Genomic DNA, 20,672 nt, shown 5'->3' with positions numbered 1-20,672 from the left:
CCCAGGAGTCCCCATGTCAGTGTGGGGGAAGGGGCCATGCTCCAAAGACACTCACCTCCAAGCCCTGGTCCCAGGAATGTGGACGAAGAGAGGCTGCCATGGGACTCACTGAAGTGGGCACCTTCGCTGTACGTCTGCTGAGAGATGGGTGGGGATGAGGGGTGCTGGGGCACCCTGTTTTATAGCTGGAGAAACCTAAGTACCCGAGTCATGACTTGAACCCACATCTCTAAGCCCAAAGTCCCTGCAGACCAAGCAGGCATCCAAGTTCCCTCTCTGAGCCTTAGTTTCCTCATGTGCTCCCCTCCCCTGGAAAAGGGAAACCCAGGATCTCAGGCCCGGCAGCAGCTCCTTACCCGGCTGGGGTCAAAGGAATTGTTCTGGTCGCCAGTGGCCCAGGAACCTGAGCTGGGCCGGTCCTCCAGACCTGCAGGACACGAAGAGAGAGAGGATCACCCTTACCTCTGCCCAGCTCTAAAGTCAGCTCCTTACCATCTCATAGGGGAGTCCTAACTCGATTCAGCATGACTTCTATACCTATTCGGACTCACCCAACTCTAGCACCACCCATATGGACATCATTGTCAGTGGCAAGTGCACCAGCCACCTTGGCACTTAGCATACTTCCAGGTCTGCAGCTCAATTAAAAAATTCCACTAGCTATCACTGCTGGCAAACTCCTACCCATTTGCCAAAACCTTATCCATCATGCCTACCCTGGGCAGAGCCCTCACTCACACTGAGCCTCCTTCCCCCAGCCCCAGGCCCCTCGCTGACAACAAGGGCTGGGGCACCTGTGTCAGGTTCAGTCTCTCTTGACCCTGCAAGAAAGGCTCATGAGGGATATAAGCAAGTGGGTCATGAATGATCAGCTTAGATCTTGGGAACATGTGAATCTCTCCTTGCCCATCCCTGCCAGTTCAGGAAATGGGCCATTCCTTTGCTAAAATAACAACAGCAGCAGCTTCCACTGACTACCCACCAGGCACAGGCTGGCAGTCCCTCCTGGGTGGAACCGAATCCACATTAGGGACAAACCAAGGTTCCTGCCACTGGCCTGCCAGGTTGGGAGGTCAGAGGCTCAAAGTGCAGCCTGGATTAACCAGTGTGAGGAAAGGGCCCTGGTCTCAAGGGGCAGGGCAGGGTGGGGCCTTATCTCTTCAGACACTCTCCCAGGCACTAGGCACCCACCCAGGACTCAGAATCTTCCCCATGGGGCAGGAAGCCTGGGCCTACATCCTTCCTGGGCCAGAGCTCCCACCCCATGCATCAGGGACCACAGAGCACAAAGCCTAGACAAAGCAGAGGGGAAGTAGCACCAGGACCCCTCCATATATGTGCTTCAGTTTTCCTCCTCTGTAAACGGGGTTCTGAATAGGCCCACTTGGCAGAACTGGAGAGGAGGGGACAAGGGAGGAGGGGGCCCTACCTCCCACCCAACATGCTGGAGTTCCCATGCACACCATCCCAAATCTTATACCTTGTCTCCTGCCCTCCCCTGCTCGCCTGTACTAAAATTTCCTTCAAATTGTATCCTCCTATTTTGGTGGCATTGTGTTAATCATTTCCCCCAGAGAACTGGTGTTTAATTGCTGTCTAATTTGCATGATTATGTATATTAAGCTCCCATCCTGATGAATATTCATATATCTCATGCAGATTTTGTTTTCTAATAAAAAATTTCCAATGTGATTACAGTAAGGGACCTGGCAGAGGGGAGGGGGTCCTGTGGTCTCTAGGGATCCATTCTGTGGCCTGCCAGATTTGGGGTATTTGTACCAAAAGGTCCTGAATCCCCTCTTGGGCTCTGGGAAGGAGAGCAGCTAGGGAGCCAGGGGTGACCTTGGGTAAAAAGTGCTACCAACCATGGAGCTTCGGTTTCCCTCTATGCGCACTTGCCTGTTGTCCTCACCCCTTCTGGAGCAGCCCTCACTCTCTAAGGCCTGGCAGCAATTAAGGGTACTCCTGGGGCCCAGGGACACCCCCATCACATGGGCCTCATGAGTGCCTAGCAAAGGGCCTTTCTGGAAAATGCCCTTCCCCCAGCCCGCATATCCTCTTCTATAAATGACAAAAATAGGTACAGCCTCTCCCTCCCTCATTGCTTCTATTAATAGTTATTAACACCCCCACTGATTAATTTATGCATTTAAATAACACATCCCTTGTTCATATTCTAATTAAAACATACCAACAGAATCAGACATTGCTGTCAAGAGTATAATTTTTGAAAAATTATTTCTTTCTAAAAAAAAAAATATTCTGGATGTGACATACTGGGGGTAGGGGGGCCACCCGGGAAAAATCATCTATCCATTCAGATTCAGCCCAGTTGCCTCAGGTAGAGGGAGAGAGATGGAACAGAGTGCATGTGGGGCCCAAGGGTGCTGCCCATCCCCTGAGCTTCAGTCCCAGTTCGAGGTGGCTGGGGCTGATGAAGCTGCCCACTAGCCCAGGTTGCTTTGGGATGGCAAAGACTGCTGTAGAGTGGGTAGCACAGTTAGCGTCCTGATGGAGAGGTAACTCCACCATGTGACTGAGGGCTGGTCTTTGCCTGATGAACTGGGGGAGGGGCCTCTGAAAGACACTCAGTGAACACTGGCTGGGACCAAATGGCCCATGTCCTGTGCAGGATTCCTCTGGGGCAGAGTCAGCAAACAAGGGCCCTTACACCAAGTCTGGCCCCTAACTGCTTTCATAAATAAAGTTCTATTAGCACATAGACACACCCATTTGACCCCTACTGTCTACAGGAACTTATGCTACAACTAATGTAATCGCTTATATTAGTTGCAGTAGAGGCTGCCCAGCCTCCACATGTGCACTGCCTGGCCCTTTATGGAGATCTACTGGCCCTGGTGAGTGGAAAGATTCCAGAAGCTGGTTCCTTTGTATGAAGAAGCCTGACCATCAGAACTTGGTACCATCAGAATTCAGTACCACAAGCAAGCAGGGTTACCGTGTGGGACAGGCAAAACCCAGACGGTCACGGTGCTTCATCCACTGTCCCTGCCCCAAACCCCTATAGGTACAAGCAGGTGGTTCTCAGCCCGGCCTGGGGGCTTCATTCTGCGGCCCAGTTCTGCAAGTGCCCCCTCGCCAGGGAGCAGGGCCCCATCTCCCTCCCTCCCTCTTGTGTCTTTCCCACTAGCTGGCACCAGCTGCATCCCTATTGCAGTGCCCTCTCAGGCTCCTTGACCACACTTCACCCCAGGCAGTCCAACAGAGCTTTCAGGAGCAAAACCTGGCTTTCCTCTCTCCTTCTAATTCTTGCCATGGCTCCCCACTGCCCTCAGGACAGAGACTGGGCTCCTCCCTGACCACCCCCAACACATGAGCAGACTTCTGCCCCTGCTCAGCTCTGGCCTGTTAGTCCCCACACCTGCTGGTTCTTCATCCCCCTTCAGGAAAGTCACCCTGCAGGTCTTCCAGCCCAGGGCCCTCTCTGTGACCTCAGCATCCCTGCACAGCGCTGACCCCTCAAATAGCCTCCATATTTGTTTTCCACTTCTTCAGTGCACTCACAAATAAGTTAACCTACCTCCAACAGGACTGTCTGCCACGATCATAACATCTGTCCTGTTTGGTAGCCACACAGAGCTGATAAAGAACATCCGACTCTGTGATTTTAATTAATGCAAATTTAGATTGCCCTATGTGGCTAGTGGCTGCTATATTGGACAGTGCGATCCCAAAACATAAAGCCTAAAATGGTAACAACAATAGTAAAAATAACCACCATAGACCATAATCACATCTGAGAAAAATTGTCAATGCCTTTAAGAGCAATTAAACAATGTTAATTAAAAAACCAACAGTGCCTTTACTGCTTATTCGGCCAGCGCACAAGAAATTACTTTCTTCTTGAGCTTTATCAGGTGGCCGATGTGACCCCAAGCCCATTTGCTCTTCCTCCAGCTTTTACCTAAAATTAAAACCCCCATGAAACCAAATGGTGGCCATTTGACTGCCCTGCCTGGGCCAGGGCCTGGCCCTGTGGTGCTTAGAGTCTCACAGGAGTGATGGAGGGGCAGGGGGAAGGTGGTGGTAAGAGAAATATGGGTTTCAATTTGGGGGCAGCCCTCCCTCTTGAGTGGGGCCGTGGGCTCTCACCACTAGCGGAGGGGGAGGGGGTGGCTGGCAGCAGCTTATTATTTCATACTTACAGGAAAGTTACAGAGAGAATGCCAGGTTGTGCCCCAAATCCAAATTCACTTGTTTCTATTTCACCCCTTTTATCAGCTGCCCTGTTTAGAATGTTGTGTGTGCCCCCGAAATGGGGAGCAGGAAGCACAAAGGCAGGGCCCCATGCTCCCCACCCAGGCAAGCAGCTCTGAGGCTGCAGAGGTGAGTGGAGGCCACACTCCACCCTTTCTAAAAGAAGGGGGCCCCCCAACCGAACATTTCCTGAACTCCCAGGGCAGCAACTCCCAACCCTGGGGATTCCCTAGTGTGCGGAGCCCCCTCAGATGAAGGGTCCCACCAAGAGAGAATGATTCACAGAGAACTGGGATCCCTTAGCTGCAGGAGTTGGCCCATCCGCTCCCTCCTGTGAAATTCAGATCCAAGACCAAAATGACAACAGAAAGACTCCCTCCTGCTCCAGTCTCAAGTGGGACCCATGAGGTACCCAAAGGTGGGGATGGGAGAATATGCTCTCTCCCACCCCCAAATAGGAGCTCAGAGGCCAACCTGCAACCTCCTACAAGAAACAAACACAAGAAGGGAACAAACACGGAACACAAAACATGGATCAAACTCATGAGTTCAGGATTTATCCCAGGAAACAGAAGCATATCTAAGACAGCAACCTCCATACACCTGGAAGGAAATGACAGAGCACGTGGTTCTTTGGAAGAAAGATGAGATTTCAGAGAGAAAGAGAGGAAGCAGGAAAAACTAAGAAAAGAAGTTCATGCAACAAATTCACAGGTTTTAAAAGGCAGCGTCAAAGGAAGCAAATGCAGAACGGATGGAGCGGAAAAGGTGATCAATGAAGAGGAGGGAAAGTTGTGTAAATGCCCCCAAACACAGGGGTGAAGGAAGGAATTCTGAGACAATGGACATGAAGATCTAAACAAGACTCAGCATGAGACTTGACACAGGAGAGCTGGCATCCCCAAAAGGGAACAGAAAAAAAAACCCAAACTAGAGTGGAAGACACAGCTGACCAAGCATTTCTGAAACAGAGACCTTAAGGGCTCATTGGCAACCCCCAAAATGAATGAAAAAGCACACAGAGTTAAGATAACATACGCACATTCACCTAGTATCATGGGATGGCGATGGCATACAACCTGTACTGCACAGGTGGAGGTGGCGGTGGGAAAGCTGGTGGCCAAGGAACTCTAGTCCTGTCATGTGCAAGGCAAACATCACCATGTTCCCTTGCTGGAAATCATCCATGAAAACTCACTCCAGACTGGGAGGGGTCAAACACGGACACTCGAGTCAGGTGTATGTGATGGGTCTGGGGAGAGTGATCCCATTAGCCCTGAAGTGAAGATGCCACTGCACCAAGAAAAGGGCTGCGGGCCCGCAGGTGCCACCCTGCTCTGGATATTTCTCCTGGTTAATCCCACCAGATCCTTGTAATGTCTGCTAATATCCCCATGTGATGATGAGAAACAGAGGCACAAAACTTTATCATTTGCTCAAGGTCTCATAATAAGCGGCAGAGGCATTTTTCTGAGAACACACACACACACACACACACACACACACACACAATTTGTTAATGAAGAAAAACAATGCTTTTAAAAAGTGGCAATTTATTCACAATGAATACCAGGGCAGAAAAGAGACGCGGGGGCTCATTCCTCTACTTTCCCACACGAGGGTTATGTGACTTTGCTTCGAGGATTGAAAGAGCAGAAATGAGAGGTTTCAGCACATTCTTTAAAGCCATGAAAATAATCACCAGTGAGTTGCGAACCAGCACAGACCTTTCAAAACCAATTTCCAAAACATACACACCAGACATACGCAACTGCAAGAGGGGTTGTAAAGACAGGAAAACCAAACATGAAAGTATGGAGGAAGGACTGAAAACGTAAGCTTCACGATTTCTTATAAAGCCACAGCACCTACAGGAGACATTCCAGAACAAGCAAATCCAGAGGACTACAGAGAATTAGCTTCACAAAGACAGACCAAGGCATGAAACTAAATGATGGGATCGTAACATTCATCTAAAAGTCTGACTTCAAGAGGCAAGTGCTCACTGAAATAGAGAGGGTGACTTTCCGCAAGTGACAGGCTGGACCCGCAGAGAAAACTCCATTCGAGTTTCATGTGCCGATAACCCAGCATGCAAATAAATAAGTTGGAGCCCAGGGAACACTCGAAGACCAACAAAACAAGAGGGGAAACAAGCTGCCGTCTTAATGTGAAACAGATTAAAACACTAAATGGTGGTCAGGTGGGGGACAAAGGCCTCCTGGCTCCAGGTCCAACTGTCCCTCAAGTGCTTGTGAAGAATGACAAAGTGGCTCTATCAGAGTGAGAGCAGGAATGCTCTGTACCATCTGGACAGGTGCAGCTGCTCATGCTGCATTGATTTCTGCACTGATAACCTAGAAGAGAAATCCACCAATCCAGGGACACGCCACTTCCAACTGGGAAATTAGAAATCTCCAAAATAATGACTCAAAAATAAAAATTTTTTAATTATCCAGTATCTTTGAAACGTAAGGAAAATATGCAATACTGAAACCAATGTTGAAGTGGTCCTCAGAAAGAAACGTGTAATACTGGACTCTTGATTACTAAATGAGAGAGCTGATATAAACAAACATGGTCTTTGACTTAACAAAATCAATAAAACTAAAAAAAAATTAAATTAAAAACAGGAGAAATCAAGATGGAAGAAGGAAAAGAAAAGCAGTCAATTGATAAATATTGATTCAACAATAAAGCAGATTGAAAGAAAGATCAGTAACAGATGAGGGAGCAGAATGAAGGACAAAAGAATAGAAAAAAACATGTAGATTTAGGACAGACTACCTCCTGATACTACAAAGACAGGTGACTTTATACATAATAAAAGAATGCAACATTAGCCATTTTTATTTATTATTTATTTCTTATCCTCATGCGAGGAAATATTTTCATTGCTTTTAGAGAAAGGAGAAGGTAGAAGAGAAACACTGAAGTGAGAGAGAAACACTGATTAATTGCCTCCTGAATGCGCCTGAACTGGGAATTGTATGCACCCCAACCAGGGATCAAACCTGCAACCTAGGTATGTGCCCTGACCAGGAATCAAACCCACAACGTTTAGGTTATGGGACGACGCTCCTAACAACTGAGCCACACCAACCGGGTGCAACATTAGCCATTTTTAAATGTGCCTAAAATGAATGACTTTTTTGGCCTAAGAAAACAGTAAAATGAACAAGAGGAGTGAACAGAATCTCGACAGGCTGACGGTAAGCACCGGGAACAAACAGGGCAGGGCCGGTTTCCCAAGTGTGGAGGGATAAAGTACCACATACTGGAGACTGTTCCTGAGAAACTGGCTCAGAAATGCAGCGGTGCCTACAGCCGCAGGCCAAACCGACTTAGGAATACAGTCAAAAACAAAACAAAAACAAAAACAAGACAGATCTAGCTAACAAAGAATGCAGGCCATGCATAAAATTCAAGGAGCATTGGCGGTGACAACCATTAGTGGACCTGGTGAAGAAACCACAGGCCATTCTGAGACATTCACTATGGATGGTCATACAGGGCGAGAGGGAAATGCCCTTAAAAGGGTGAGCACACACAGAAAGATCAATCTCAAATTGACAGCAAGTGTCACGGTTGGTCCTGCTGACAACAAGCAAATAGCATGTGCTGTATGGTTCTAGAAACACCAGCTGATGCAATAAGGGACATGGCATCTCTTCTGGGACAGGGGAGCCTAGGTGTCTAAGGATGGGTGGCCTAAAACTAAACCAAGGGGAAAATGCAAACATTTAAGGGATGGCAGGAAGTGACCAGGTGGTAAGCATGATTAAAAAGATCCCTAAAACACAGCACAGAAATTACTGGAATATGTAGAAACACCCCTCACTGGAAAAGTATGTGACCAAATTTTTAAAAACTATGTAAAATGACTAAGTGCTCTATACTTCAATCTTCAAAGTTTATCTTAAAAATTACTAAGGAATGAAGAAAACTTAAATAAATGGAGAAGATAACAGACTCTTACAATGGCAAGACACATGGTTCTTCCCAAACTTATTTATGAATTTAACACATCAAAATCCCAAGAGGTCTTTTTTTGGGGGGTGAGGGTGAATTGGGAAGAGGAAACATAATTATTCTAAACATCATGGAAAAGAAACAGCATCTCTGAAAATACGGAAGAAAATAGCCTGAAAATGAAGAACTGCAGTAGGACTGTAAAAACACCATAAAGCTACAGTAACAACACTAGGTAGTACTGAGGTAGTAATAGATAGAAAGGTAAAAAGATGAGAAAAAAAATTCATGGGTAATTAGAATTTAGGAAATTCTTTAAGGCATTTTGAACCGCCAAGAAAGGTTTCCTTGGCCCTGACCACGTAGCTCAGCTGGTTAGGTGTTGTCTCGATATGCCAACGTTGTGGGTTCCATCCCTGGTCGGGGCAAATATAAGGATCAAAAGGTGGAGCAACAAATTGATGTTTCTCTCTCTCTCTCTCTAAAAGCAATCAATCAATCAGTTAATAAAAAGTTTCCTTGAATTTATCCTATTGTTCTAGAATTTCCTAACTTAAATGCTTAATCCATTTCTTTTCACTCTATCTGCTCTAATGAGAACATCAAAGGCTATGATTCTTCCCCAAGTACAACTTTGGCTACACCAAATAGTTTCAATGTGTTTTCATTAGTGCTGATTTATGTCTATTCTTTCTTGGCTGTTTTAATGTCCTCCTTAACCCAAGAGTTGGGTAAAAAAGAATTCTGATCTAAGTGGCCAGGCTTTCTACTTTTTGGTGTTTTATTCCTAGAGTTGCTGCACTGTCCTCAAAAAATGTGGTTTATACTGGTCTTTTTTGTTGTTGTTCTTAAATGTCTTGATTGTGCCCAGTATGTGGTCGATGTTTATAAAAGGGGTGTGGACCCTAATTACAGGGTATGGCCTTTAAAGGGTAAGTGCTCTAACTGGAGGTACCCTTAGAACCGCTTTGAAGCTCTTACAGGCCCCATCCCAGCCTTTTCATCAGGGGCTCTGGGTCCAGAGCACAGGGCTGTCCAGGGCAGCCCCATGTGTGCACCTGGAACAGTTACGTTAGCTCAGCCTCAATCACCATTAAGATTTCTCTCCCCCACTTGCTTTCCTCCTCCTCCTTTTTTAAGATTTTATTTATTTATTTTTAGAGAGAGGGGAGAGAAGGGAAAAAGAGAGGCAGAGAAACATCAATGTGAGAGAGCAACACTGATCAGTTGCCTCTTGAACGTGCCCTGGCCAGGGCCGGAACCTGCAACCCAAGCATGTGCCCTGACCAAGAATCAAACCAGCAACCTTTCACTTTGTGGGATGATGCCCAACCAACTGAGCCACACTGGTCAGGACTCCTCCACTTACTTTTAATGTCTCTGCTCTGCCAAGAACGGCAAAAGCATGCCTTCCTCCTCTCCAGCATTTTTCCCATATACTCCTCAACCTGATGTAATGAGAAACAGGCACATCTGTGACTGTCACATCTGCACTGCAGAATGGACTGTTATCCAGTTCTTAGGGATTTTTCAGAAATGCCACCAAGGCTAGAACATATAAGTGAAAGACTTGATGATATTAAAATTAAGACAGTAAACCACTGAGATAAATGAAAAACCTCCATTACTAACAATGGTTGGTAAGAAAGAAAGCTGCTGCATCGTAGATCACAAAAGAGTATCCTTCCTAAATAAAGAGTTCTTGAAATCAAAAAAGAACAACACAGGGTGTGGGTATGGGATACAGGAAGGTGGCACTGAGTGGTTAGTTGGGATGGTTACTAAACTTGAGTTTCAGCTTTTCTATAAGTAAAATGAGGATGATTATAGCACCTATGTCACTGACCTGTGAGGATGGAAGACTCACAATCAATGACCCAGTTTGCGTACCTGGCATATAGTGCTCAAGAAATAGTGACAGAAGTCACTGTTGATAAATATTATGATTACTTTTGTTAAAAAGTTGATCAGGCAGCAAAAAAGGAACCAAGCATTAGAACAGCCAGCAACTGGGATGGAGCTCCAGAAATTTATGCTGAGCGAACAAAGTCAACCTCGAAAGGCAATATGCTTTGTGGTTCTGTGTATATAATCTTCTCAACACAATAAAATGTGGAGATAGAGAAGAGCAAATTAGTGGTCTCCAGGTGCAGTGACTATGAAGTGGCAGCAGGGGAGAGACAGTGGGACAATGGAACAGCTCTATGTCTTAACTATAGTGGTAGCTTCATGGACTTACACTGGGGACAAAGTGCACAGAACTATACACACATGTATGCACTGGCACACACGCACTGGTGAGATCTGAGTAAACTGTGTACTGTACCAAAGCCCCCCTTCCAATTCTGTGTTATATCACAGACATGCAGGATGCTGGGGGACTGCGGCGTGGTGGGGAACAGAACCTCTCAATACATTTCTTTGCGTTGTTCTATGAATCTATGATGATTTCAAAATAAAAAGTTAGCCCTGACTGTTGTGGCTCAGTTGCTTGGGCATTGTCCCGCAAAGCAAAAGGTTGACAGTTTGATTCCCAGTCTTGGAACATGCCTGGGTTGCGAGCTTGCTCCCCAGTCAGGGTATTTTTGAGAGGCAACCAATCAATGTTTCTCCCCCTCTCTTTCTCCCTCCCTTCCCCTCTCCCTGAAAATAAAATCTTAGGAAAAAAAAATTTAGCTAAACTAAAAAGTTGGTCAATCCACTCCCCACAAGAAAGAAATGAAAAAGGGGGCTCAATATAGTAAATGGGAAATTCATCAAAAAGAACTCTACGGCCCCAGACAGTGTAGCTCTCGGCTGGGCGACTTCCCGCAAACTTAAAGGTCACCAGTTTGACTCCTGGTACGGCACACGCCTGGGCTGCAGGTTTATACTGAGGTTGGAGTACATATGGAAGGCAGCTGATCAACGTTTCTCACATCGATGTTTCCCTCCCTCTCTTTCTCTCTCAGGTCCTCTGTCTTGAAAATCAAAAATACATATATTTTTTAATTAAAAAAAAAAACAAAACTCATATGGTCCATCAGCTTTTGAAAAGGTAATTACTCATTGTTAATCAAGTAAGTGCCCATTCAAATGACATGTTCCTTTTCACCAATTAAATGGGAAGAGATTTTAAAAGATACAGTACTGGTCAAGCAGTGAGGACCTTTCATGGTGAATGCAGGTCCATGGCCAGCCTAGTGGCTTCCCCAGAGAACAATCACATACACCTGCGCAGCATCCCTACAAAGATGAAACATGGAAACCATCCCTCCTAAGTGTTAGTGTTTCACCAAAGCATATGTTACATTGACACAAACCAAGAAAGCTGTGGAGAACTTAAAATTAGAGACACTTTCTTTGGTCTGACAACGAGCACTCCCTGATGTCTCATGTGGCCTTGAACCCTGTAGTGTTTGGCAGAGTATGCACTATCACTTAGAGATCTGTGCCTCAGAGTTTCCCCAAACGGAAAGACTGCAAAAATTTTTCTTGTTTTAAACATCTTTCAATCTAGAGAACTAGAAAGCCTCTCTGCCTGGCCTGGCACTGGGTGGTCGCCAAATGCTTCTCTGACACCATTTTTAAAAAAAGGATTTTATTTATTTATTTTTAGAGAGAAGGGAAGGGAGGGGAAAAAAGAGAGGGAGAGAAACATCGATGTGGGAGAGATACATTGATCTGTTGCCCTTCACACACCCCAAACTGGATACCTGGCTGGCAACCCAGGCATGTGCCCTGACTGGAAATCGAACCGGTGGCCCTTTGGTTTGCAGGCCGGTGCTCAATCCATTGAGCCACACCAGCCAGGGCCACATCATTTCTTAAAAGCAGAGATGGTCTGCCCAGTTGGCGGGAGTGTTGTCCCCAGTACTCCATGGTTGTGGGTTTAATTCCTGATCAGGGCACACACAAGAGGCAACCAATGAATGCGTAAATGAGCGGAAAAACAAATGGATGTTTTCCTCTTTCTTTTCCTTTCTCTTCCCCCCTTCCTCTCTCCCGAAAAAAATCCATTAACCATGGCTGGTGTGGCTCAGTGGATTGGGTGCCAGCCTACAAACCGAAAGGTCGCCGGTTCAATTCTCAGTCAGGGCACATGCCTTGGTTGTGGGCCAGGTTCCCGTTGGGGCGTGTGAGAGGCAACTGATCTCTCACATAGTGATGCTTCTCTCCCTCTGTGTCTTCCTCTCTTCCCCTCTTTCTAAAAATAAATAAATGAAATATTTTTAAAAAAATCAATTAAAATTTTTTTTTAAAAAAGGGCAGAGATGGCCCAGACATCCTGGGCAAGGCTGTCTCTAGACCCCAACAGTCCCCTCAGCTACCATTTCAGTTACTTTCAGAGACACCTCCTATTTTGGGCCAGGCCACTGATTTTCTGATAGAAGTGCCTTTTTGAAATAAATTTAAAGAGAAGCAAGTTGACTTCATGTACCAGGACATACAAGGAGGGGCGAGGGAGAGATTGTGGCTGGCAAAACCATTTGTAAACTCTTGATAAATGGTAGTGTCCCCCTTAAGCTAACATGGCCTCTCTAGAAGGAGGGTGGCCTTCTGATGAAAGGGGGGTTTGGACAAGACCCTCCCAGTCCCAAGTGGTCAGGGCAGGGCCAGAGGGAGGGCAGGGGCTGTAGCAACCACGGAAAATCAATCTGCGAATATTTACAAGGGCTCCTACTGAGGCTGGGCTGGGTGTGCACTGGGAAGCCAGTCCAGGCACGGGGTGTCCTGGAGGGGACCCGTACCCTGGGCCATGGCTTTGGCTACTTAGGGCTGCTGGCCCCATAAGTGGACACCAGATAAGGAAAACAGCACAGGGCACAGGCCAAGGGGGAGATGAAGGCACATCTGTGCCAACTCCTCCAGGAAGACCCCAGGCCCTGACCCTCTGCCTGAGGCAACGAAGTGGCAGCATCTTAGCCCTTGCGGGCTATTTCAGAAGGGAAGGGATGTGGGGATTTCCACACCTCAGGGAGGACTCTAGCTGGCCATGCTGCCACTTCCTCAGGCAGAGAGGAAGGCCAGTGCAGGGCAATGGCATCGGCAACGCAATGTTCCTCCCTTCGGGGTAGCAGCGTGGACATAAACCACCCCCTTGAAACCCTTCCTCCTCCAGCCAGAGCTAACTGGATATCCCAACGGATTTCAGAAATGACTTTAAGATAGAATTTTCTGTCCTGGATCTCAATGGCATGGAAGGACATGTTGCTAATCACGGAATTCCAGAAAGATGCCAAAGTCCACAGAGAGTACCAGAAGTGCTGGAGACTGAAACAGTCAACCTTCCCAAAGGCTCCCCCAAAATCCTCCCAAAAGCCAGAGTGGATTCCCCCACATGCACATGGCAACTCTCTACTCAAAGTCTTCTAGGGTTCCCACCTTCCTTGGGGCAAAAGCCCAAGTCCTCATCATAGCACACAAGGCCCTGCATGACCCGCCCCATCCCCTCCCTGCCCTAACATCCTCCCTCTTACCCTGTCATGCTCACTCTGTTCCAGCCACATGAACTTCCTCCCTTTTTCTCCGTGTTATACCCCAGGCAAGGTCCTGCCCCAGGACCTTTGCACATGCTATTCCTCCTGCCTTGAACTCTCTGCCATGTCTCCTTGGAGACCATCCCCACCTGGCCTGGCTTTGTGGAAGCCCCTCCCCACTGCTGTTTCGTGACCCCTGTTGTAGGTGCCTTCAGGCCATACTGTCCATCCTCCCACAGCCATGTCATCAGCATTCAGTGCCAGGTAGATGTACCCAGTTTGAATGCTCAAAGTTCCAATAACCCTCTGAATCCCCCTGTATACCGTTAAGGGCCTAATACATGCTTGAATGTAAATAGGAGCTGTGCCTCTCCCAAGGCTTGTGGGACAGGCAAGATCTGTCAAGAGCTGGGGTTCCACATCACGCCCCTGCTGGGCTTCAGTTTCCTCTTCAGGGATGAAATGGAGACCCAGGACCCCACTGAGGCAAAGAGGACCTCAAAGACTCAAGTCCCTTTCTCACACAGGACCCCCATTTGACTGATACAGATGCTTCCCATCTCCAGGCCAGGGGCCTGGGCTCCAGGTGCAGGACAGATGCTATGCTGACCTCCAGGCTCCCTCCGTTATACTCAACGCAGGTCTTGTGACTGTCACAGCAGCTGGTTCTCAGGCTCACTGCCCCCCACCCCCACTCCAACGGCTGGATCTGGGCGCTGCCTCCCTCCCCCAAAACCTCCTCCTCTGGCACCCTGTCCATGAGCCTGCATCCAGCCTCAGCCCCACTCCACCTTCTAGATCTGGTGCTGCACACTGTTCCTGTTCTGCTCCAGCCCACCCTCTGCACACTCTCATCTTTTTGTGCAAACTCACAGCCCCAAGGCGGCAGAGTCCTACCTGAGCCTCCAAACTGGGTGCCAGCCAGGGAAGTGGGCCGGCCTTTCCCATTGGCCACCGGCAGGGGGAACATCTGTGGGGAGGGAGAGAGTGGTGAGTGGGGTGGGGGGGCACATCCGGGGATGCAGCTCTGCCTACAGGTCCTGTCCCATCAGAAGGCCAAGGCAGGAAAAGGCAGCCAGGGGTCCCTTCACTGCACACCACCTTAACTGAAAGCCCCTCTGACAGCACAGCCCACCAGTGGCAACAATATCCAGTGGAAGTTAAAATCGTTTACACCAGGCTTGTATTTTGCCCAATGGAATAACTTATTTAGTACTTGATACAATTTATCTGCTCTTAGACTTGATATAAAGTTTCAGCTTTAGAAGGTGAGACCACTTATACCTAACAGGTAGATAGGGCCTAGCATGCTACCATGCACAGAGATCTTTCCTGACAAACCCGGAGTCACCTCCTGTATGTATCCTTGACCCTGAGTGGCAGGGACATGGGGAGGACATCCAGGCCCCGCACTGGGACAGAGAGCATGACCCAGGCGCAGTGTCCCTCACATGCTGAGCTCTGTGCTCAGCAGCTGCCTGAGCAGCCCTCACCACACCATAAGTGCTGATGCCTGCCCTTCAGAAGGGGAAACTGAGGCTCAGGGAGGCAGGAAGCTGGAGGAATTAGGGAGCAGCTATACCCCCACCCTGTGGTTTATTGGGTGGTTCCCTGGGTGTCACCCTGCCTGCTCAAACACTTGGTGTTAAGTCCCTACGGATTAAACAGCTTAGCAGTGTTAACAGGAAAACCCAACATCAACAAATCCTTTGCCACAAAAAACAAACACATGTCCTTGCCGTGCCCCACAGATCTGGGTTTTACAGATCTGTTTTGGGCCCAAGTGAATAAAAGTGGCCAGAATTGGGGTAAGTGGTTTGTTGGGGAATGGCTGATGGAGATGCAGCTCTCACCTGCGGGTGACTCTCATGTGGGCACCATGAACCCTGGGAGGGGCCTGGGAAGTAGGGTCCTGCCCCCTCATGCTCCATTCTGCAGGAGGGGAAACTAAGGCCACATGCTCCACTGGTCCTGGTAGGAGTTAGAGCAGAGACTCATGGGAGGGATGGCAATGGGTTCTCATAGTCTGTGCCCCTCTTGGGGGTGGTGTGGTGTGCGCGCGCCCGTGTGTCTATGCTCCCTGACCTGGGCCAGCATCCCCAGGGCCCTATTCTCCAAAATGGGTTCCTTTTTCATTAGGGAAACTGAGGTCTATGTTAGCGGAGGGGCTGGCCTGAGGCAGGACCAAAACCAGAAGGACCCCAACCAATAGGACCCCAGACCTGAAGGTCAGCAGCCAAGTCTCTGGGGTTTGTCTTTGTTTTGTCCCCTAAACTGCCAGGGGTTCTGCCACCGCACTTGCCAAAGGGGCAATGGGCTGTGCCCTTTGAGCACTGTAGGACTCACCATCAACCCAGACAGGCCACACCCTCCTGGAGCCTCAATATTCTATTCTGTGAAATGGGCTTGGGGTTTTGAATACATGGGATGTTGTGAAACTCCAACTCACACAGATATTTAGGGCATGTGGGAGCCTCCACACACACCAGGCTCACAGCAGCACCCAGGCTGGTCACAGACAGGCATTGCCCAACCACCTTGTCCTCCCAGCCCCTCTTTAGACAGAGGAACCATCTCGGGACCACTCAGGGAACATCACTCAAACTGCTCTCAACACCTTCCTTTTCTAACCTAGAGAGTTTCTTTGTATTTAATTTTGACTGCTGTCTTTCTGACTTTTGAGAACCTAGCCCAAAGACCTGCTTCCCTTTAAGTTTCTTCCGTTTCAGTCTAAAAACAAGGTCTTTGAAAGAATCCGATGAACTCAGTTTCTCTGAGGCAGGTGAGGTGAGAAGGGGCGCTATGGAGAGAATGTGAGCTGAAATGGGAGGCTGCCTCTGCGCTGTTCTCCAGTAACAAGAAGGGAGGATGAAAATCAGGCTCTGAGATTCTGAGAGAGGACAATGGGCATCTCACTCTCTCAGCCTGTTTCTTCTGTGAAATGGGTTACTGGTTTTTAGCTGGGGAGGGGGATGTTCAGACTCTCTAGACAGAAAGGGAGGCAGCCCTGACTGGTATGGCTCAGCTGGTTGAGTGTGGTCCCCAAAGTGAAAGGTTGCAGGTTCGATTCCTAGTCGGTGCACGCACATGTGAGAGGCAACCAATCGATGTTTCTCACATCATTTCTGTCCCTCTCTTTCTCCTTCGTTCCCCCTTCTAAAAATAAATAAAATCTTAAAAAAAAAAAAAGAAGGGGGATTTGGACAAGTTGTTCAGGGCTCTCAGATGACAGAGAAGAGACCAGCTCTAAACCTGTGCTCCCCAACCCCCAAGTGAATCTGTTCTGGCCCAGTAGTCTGTGACTTGTCAGTTTAACAAAAAAAACAACTGAGCTGTACCCCTAGTTACTCAGCCAGGGAGGCAAAAATAAAACAGGGCTTAAAAATACGGGCCCGGCCCTTCCCGAGGTGTAGGTGCACTGTCTCAAGGGCTGTGTTTTTCCGCAGGATGGCTGATGTTTCAGTTTGGGGACTTGTTTTTCATCAGCTTCAGTAGACTGGGTCTGGTACTAGTGGAGGGTTAAAATCAGACCGAAAGAGTCCTCCCCCAACTTGTTTCAAACCAAAATGGTGCTTGGGTGGGGGAAGGGGCGGGACTTAGGGAACTGTCCACACTGGGTTGGTTTGTGAGGAAATGCTGATCACCTAGACACTCGTGACATGTGGCCCATTGTGCAGATGAGCAAACCAAGGCCTGTGGTCCAAGGTGCACTCCAGCTCTCAGCACCTAAGGGAGCTCTGCTATGGTTTCTGAGCTGTGACTTCTGAAAGCCAGCACCCTCTCTGAACCTCCACCTGATTCTCAGAGAAATGGGCCATTCAAGTTGGATCAAACCACCTGAAGTATAAGGATCCCTACCTCTCCCCATGGGGCCCACCTCTCCCCGAAAATAACAATGGCAGTGATGGCTAAGTGCTGCCCACAAATTCCCACACTCCTCATGAGGTGTCTTCATGTCAACTGACTACACTAGCCACTGTGTGGCTAGATAAATAATTAGACCATGAATACTGCCTTGCTTTTTTGTTTTTGTTTTAAATCCATGATGTAGCAAATAACACTGATCCAACTCATTTTATGGATCAGAAGGCCAAGGTCACTGTGTGCACACAGCCAAGCAGGGGCCTCAGAGCTGAGCCTCCCCTTGAAAACACTGGAGGCTCTGGGTAGCCCCTCCCACTCTTTGGGCCTCAGTTTCCCCACCTGTATAGTGGTAGACTGAACCCATTCTGTGCCTGAGCAAACGCCTGTGTGACAGGTGCCTTTGGAACCCAACAACGGCCCCAGTTACGCATACTGCCATGTCAGCCTGCCCTTCAGAGCGACACCCCGATTCCCACAGTCCCACCTGGGGGCCCCTCCATCCAAACAAATGTTAGGCCTAGCTTCTGAGGGTATTTCAGTAGGTACTTCTTTCCTAGGAATCCTGGGAGTACGAGGGGTGTCTGAGAGGCCAGCAGAGCCTGGCTTACCATGCTGAAGTCCAGGAGGTCACTGAGCTCCTTGTCCGTGCCCACAGGCGCCATCCTCTGCGGCTGGTTCATTCTCCAGCTGCAATGGTGGGCTCAGGGGCCAAGGTGGATATCTCAGTCCTAGAGATGGCCCTGTGTGGTAGTCTGAGGTGGCGGATGGTGATAGTAGACACAGGGAAGGGCAGGGACAGACACATACAGAGAAAAAGGAAAAGAAGAAAAAAGGTTTTTGTGACTGTGGCCCAAGCAGGCAGATGGGGAGTAGGAGAGCTGTTTGAAACACCCTTCTAACTACCCTGAGAGACTGGGTCCCCCTAGACTGAGTCCCTTCGTGACCCTGGCTATGGGGACACGGCAGCAAGAATGCCAGGATTTGGGACCCCTGGAGACCCCTCTCCCCAGAGCAATGGGGGTTTGAACAATGAGAGAGGGGAAATGAGCAAATACAGATTTCCTAATTCCCTCTGAGACCACCAGGGACTCAAGCTACAAATTTTAAACTGGAAGCAGAGCTGGAGCAGTCACTTCTCCACTTGCTGGGCCAGAACCTGTCCCCCTCAGGTCACATCTCCCATTTCTAACCACTCCCAGGCCTACCCAGCCCCAGCAACCAGAGGAGATTTGCTCACCCCCTCCCCCAAGCAACTGTCACAGCTGGTTGAAGTCTTGGTCACCCCCAAATTCAAAATAAATCTTCAAGAAGGCAAAGCCCCTGCCTGCTTCATGATTGAATTAATAGGAACCCAGCACAGGACCTATCCTCAAAGCTCCCCGTCATCTCCTCCCCCTTCAAGAAACAACCCAACTCAGAAGAGAAAAAAACCACCCTAGGTTGTTTTATTGTCACGTTGTATCCGGGAATTATTTTTAAGCGACTTTGAAAACATCCCCTCTCCCGCCCCTGGGGGAAATGGGTTCCTAGACTAGGGTCCCCCCCTCCATGGTCCCAGGGGCTACATTATATTCTAGAATGGGGGTTGGGGACCACCTGCCAAACCCCATTCCACTCCACCCCACCCCCAGAAAAGGGCGCAGAACTAGTCTTCCTTGCTCTGTAGACAGACAACAAAGTCCCTCTGGCTTCCTCCCTGGGTGCCAGGATGGTGGTGGGATGGCCGTGGGGACACTGCGGGGAAAGGGGGTTCCGAGGCCGAGGGAGACCCAACTTCAGCGCTGGAGAAACCCCCGCTTTGTTTGTCAACTGGAGGCTGGGTGTGAAACGGCTGCCCCTGAGCACACCCTCCCCCGCTGACTTTTTTTTTTTGGGAGGGCATGTGAAACTGACTTTTTTGAATACGAAACCGCAATTTTTTGTGGGATAGTTGAAACCAATTTTTAAGACAGACTGGGGTGGGTGGCTGAAACAGGCTCTTATAGGGGACCTGAGACTTCTGGGTGTCACAAAGACTTTTAGGGACTCGTAAGGTGTTCCGAACCATTTCAAAGGAAGGGGGGCACGGGACGTCTTCCTTTGAGGGGGAAGCCCGAGAAACCAACCGCCCACCCCCCGCAGCCGGTGCAGGCGGCGAGGCCCGGGAGCCCTTTGAAGCTGGGGCGCCACCACTCCGCTGTTCGCAACCCCGAGCCGCCGCTGCCGCCTCTCCCCCATTAACGCGGAGCAGATGTTCACTCCACAGTTCCCCCGGCCCTCAACCTGAGCCTCAGTTTGCGCGGCCGCACCTTCCCGGCTCAGACAAAAGGACTCTGCCTCCCTCACACGCTCCCCCTCCAAACTCTAGCGCCCCGCCGTGCTTCTCCCGGGGGAGGGGGCGCCCTGAGGACCCCGCCACAAAGTTGGGAGGCCCCTCGGGCGCCCCCTGCACCCCCTCCCAGGGCTCCGGAAAGTTTCCCGAAGTGGCCGGCCCGACCGGGGAGGGGGCGCGCGCGGGCCTCGCGTGCACCAGACCCTACACGTCGCCCGCCCCAATGCCCGGCGACCAAAGTTGGAGAACAATGACTCCCGGCCGCCGCCCCGCGCCTGGCCCGCAATGGGGCCGGGGGCGGGGGGGGGCAGGAAAGCACCCCGGAGCACCGCCCCCTCCCCAACTTCCCGGCCCCCACGGTGCGGGGAAGACCGGGGCAACTTTGCACAAAGACACAGGGCCACCAAAGCCACACGGCCCCCGGTCCCGTTGCAGTTACCTGCTCAGAGCGGCCCAACCGCAGCGCACGGGGAGCGGTACACGTACGGACCCCCCCCCGGACAAAGGGGCGCCAGCTGGCCCCGAGGGTCGCGCGTGGGCGGCGCGTGGCCCAGGCCCCTCCCCGCGTGCCCGCCCCGCGTGCCCGCGCGTGTTCGGGGCACTGGCGGAGGCGTCCTGCTCGGAGTACGCGGTGCCGCCGCGTCTAGTCGGCTCTGCCCGGCCCGCTACGTCCGCGGGCGCCGCCACTGCCTCATCTTCCTGCGGCGGGAGACATGTTCCGTCCCCCACCCGTGCGCCGGACACGCCCACTCCAGGGCCCGCCCACGGCCCGCCCCGTCCGGCGCGGCCGCGAATCCCTCCGCCGTCGCCACCGCCCCGGCGGTCCTCCTCTCCCAGCTTGACTGCCC

At 49.9% G+C, this 20,672-nt stretch overlaps 1 protein-coding gene across 5 annotated transcripts in view; it reads right to left on the bottom strand.

The window, feature by feature from the left end:
* TCF3 (transcription factor 3) overlaps positions 1-20,312 on the bottom strand; it is a 37,324-nt gene extending 17,012 nt beyond the window's left edge. For all 5 annotated transcript variants that reach the window (XM_054587231.1, XM_054587239.1, XM_054587245.1 and 2 more), the window contains exons 1-5: positions 20,264-20,312; positions 18,122-18,265; positions 14,547-14,619; positions 357-427; positions 56-134 (exon numbers count right to left, since the gene is read on the bottom strand). In XM_054587231.1, the coding sequence (XP_054443206.1) occupies positions 56-134; positions 357-427; positions 14,547-14,619; positions 18,122-18,193 (295 nt within the window). In that variant the 5' untranslated portion in view covers positions 18,194-18,265; positions 20,264-20,312. The remainder of the gene's footprint in view (positions 1-55; positions 135-356; positions 428-14,546; positions 14,620-18,121; positions 18,266-20,263) is intronic.
* Positions 20,313-20,672: the final 360 nt, after the last annotated feature.

The sequence above is a fragment of the Pteronotus mesoamericanus genome, unplaced genomic scaffold (assembly GCF_021234165.1).
Source record: "Pteronotus mesoamericanus isolate MK-2021 breed Mesoamerican mustached bat unplaced genomic scaffold, CSHL_Meso_final contig_1210, whole genome shotgun sequence".
In the NCBI taxonomy this organism is placed as follows: domain Eukaryota; kingdom Metazoa; phylum Chordata; class Mammalia; order Chiroptera; family Mormoopidae; genus Pteronotus; species Pteronotus mesoamericanus.
The sequence above is the reverse complement of the archived record's forward strand: the minus strand, read 5'-3'. Positions and strand labels throughout refer to the sequence as shown.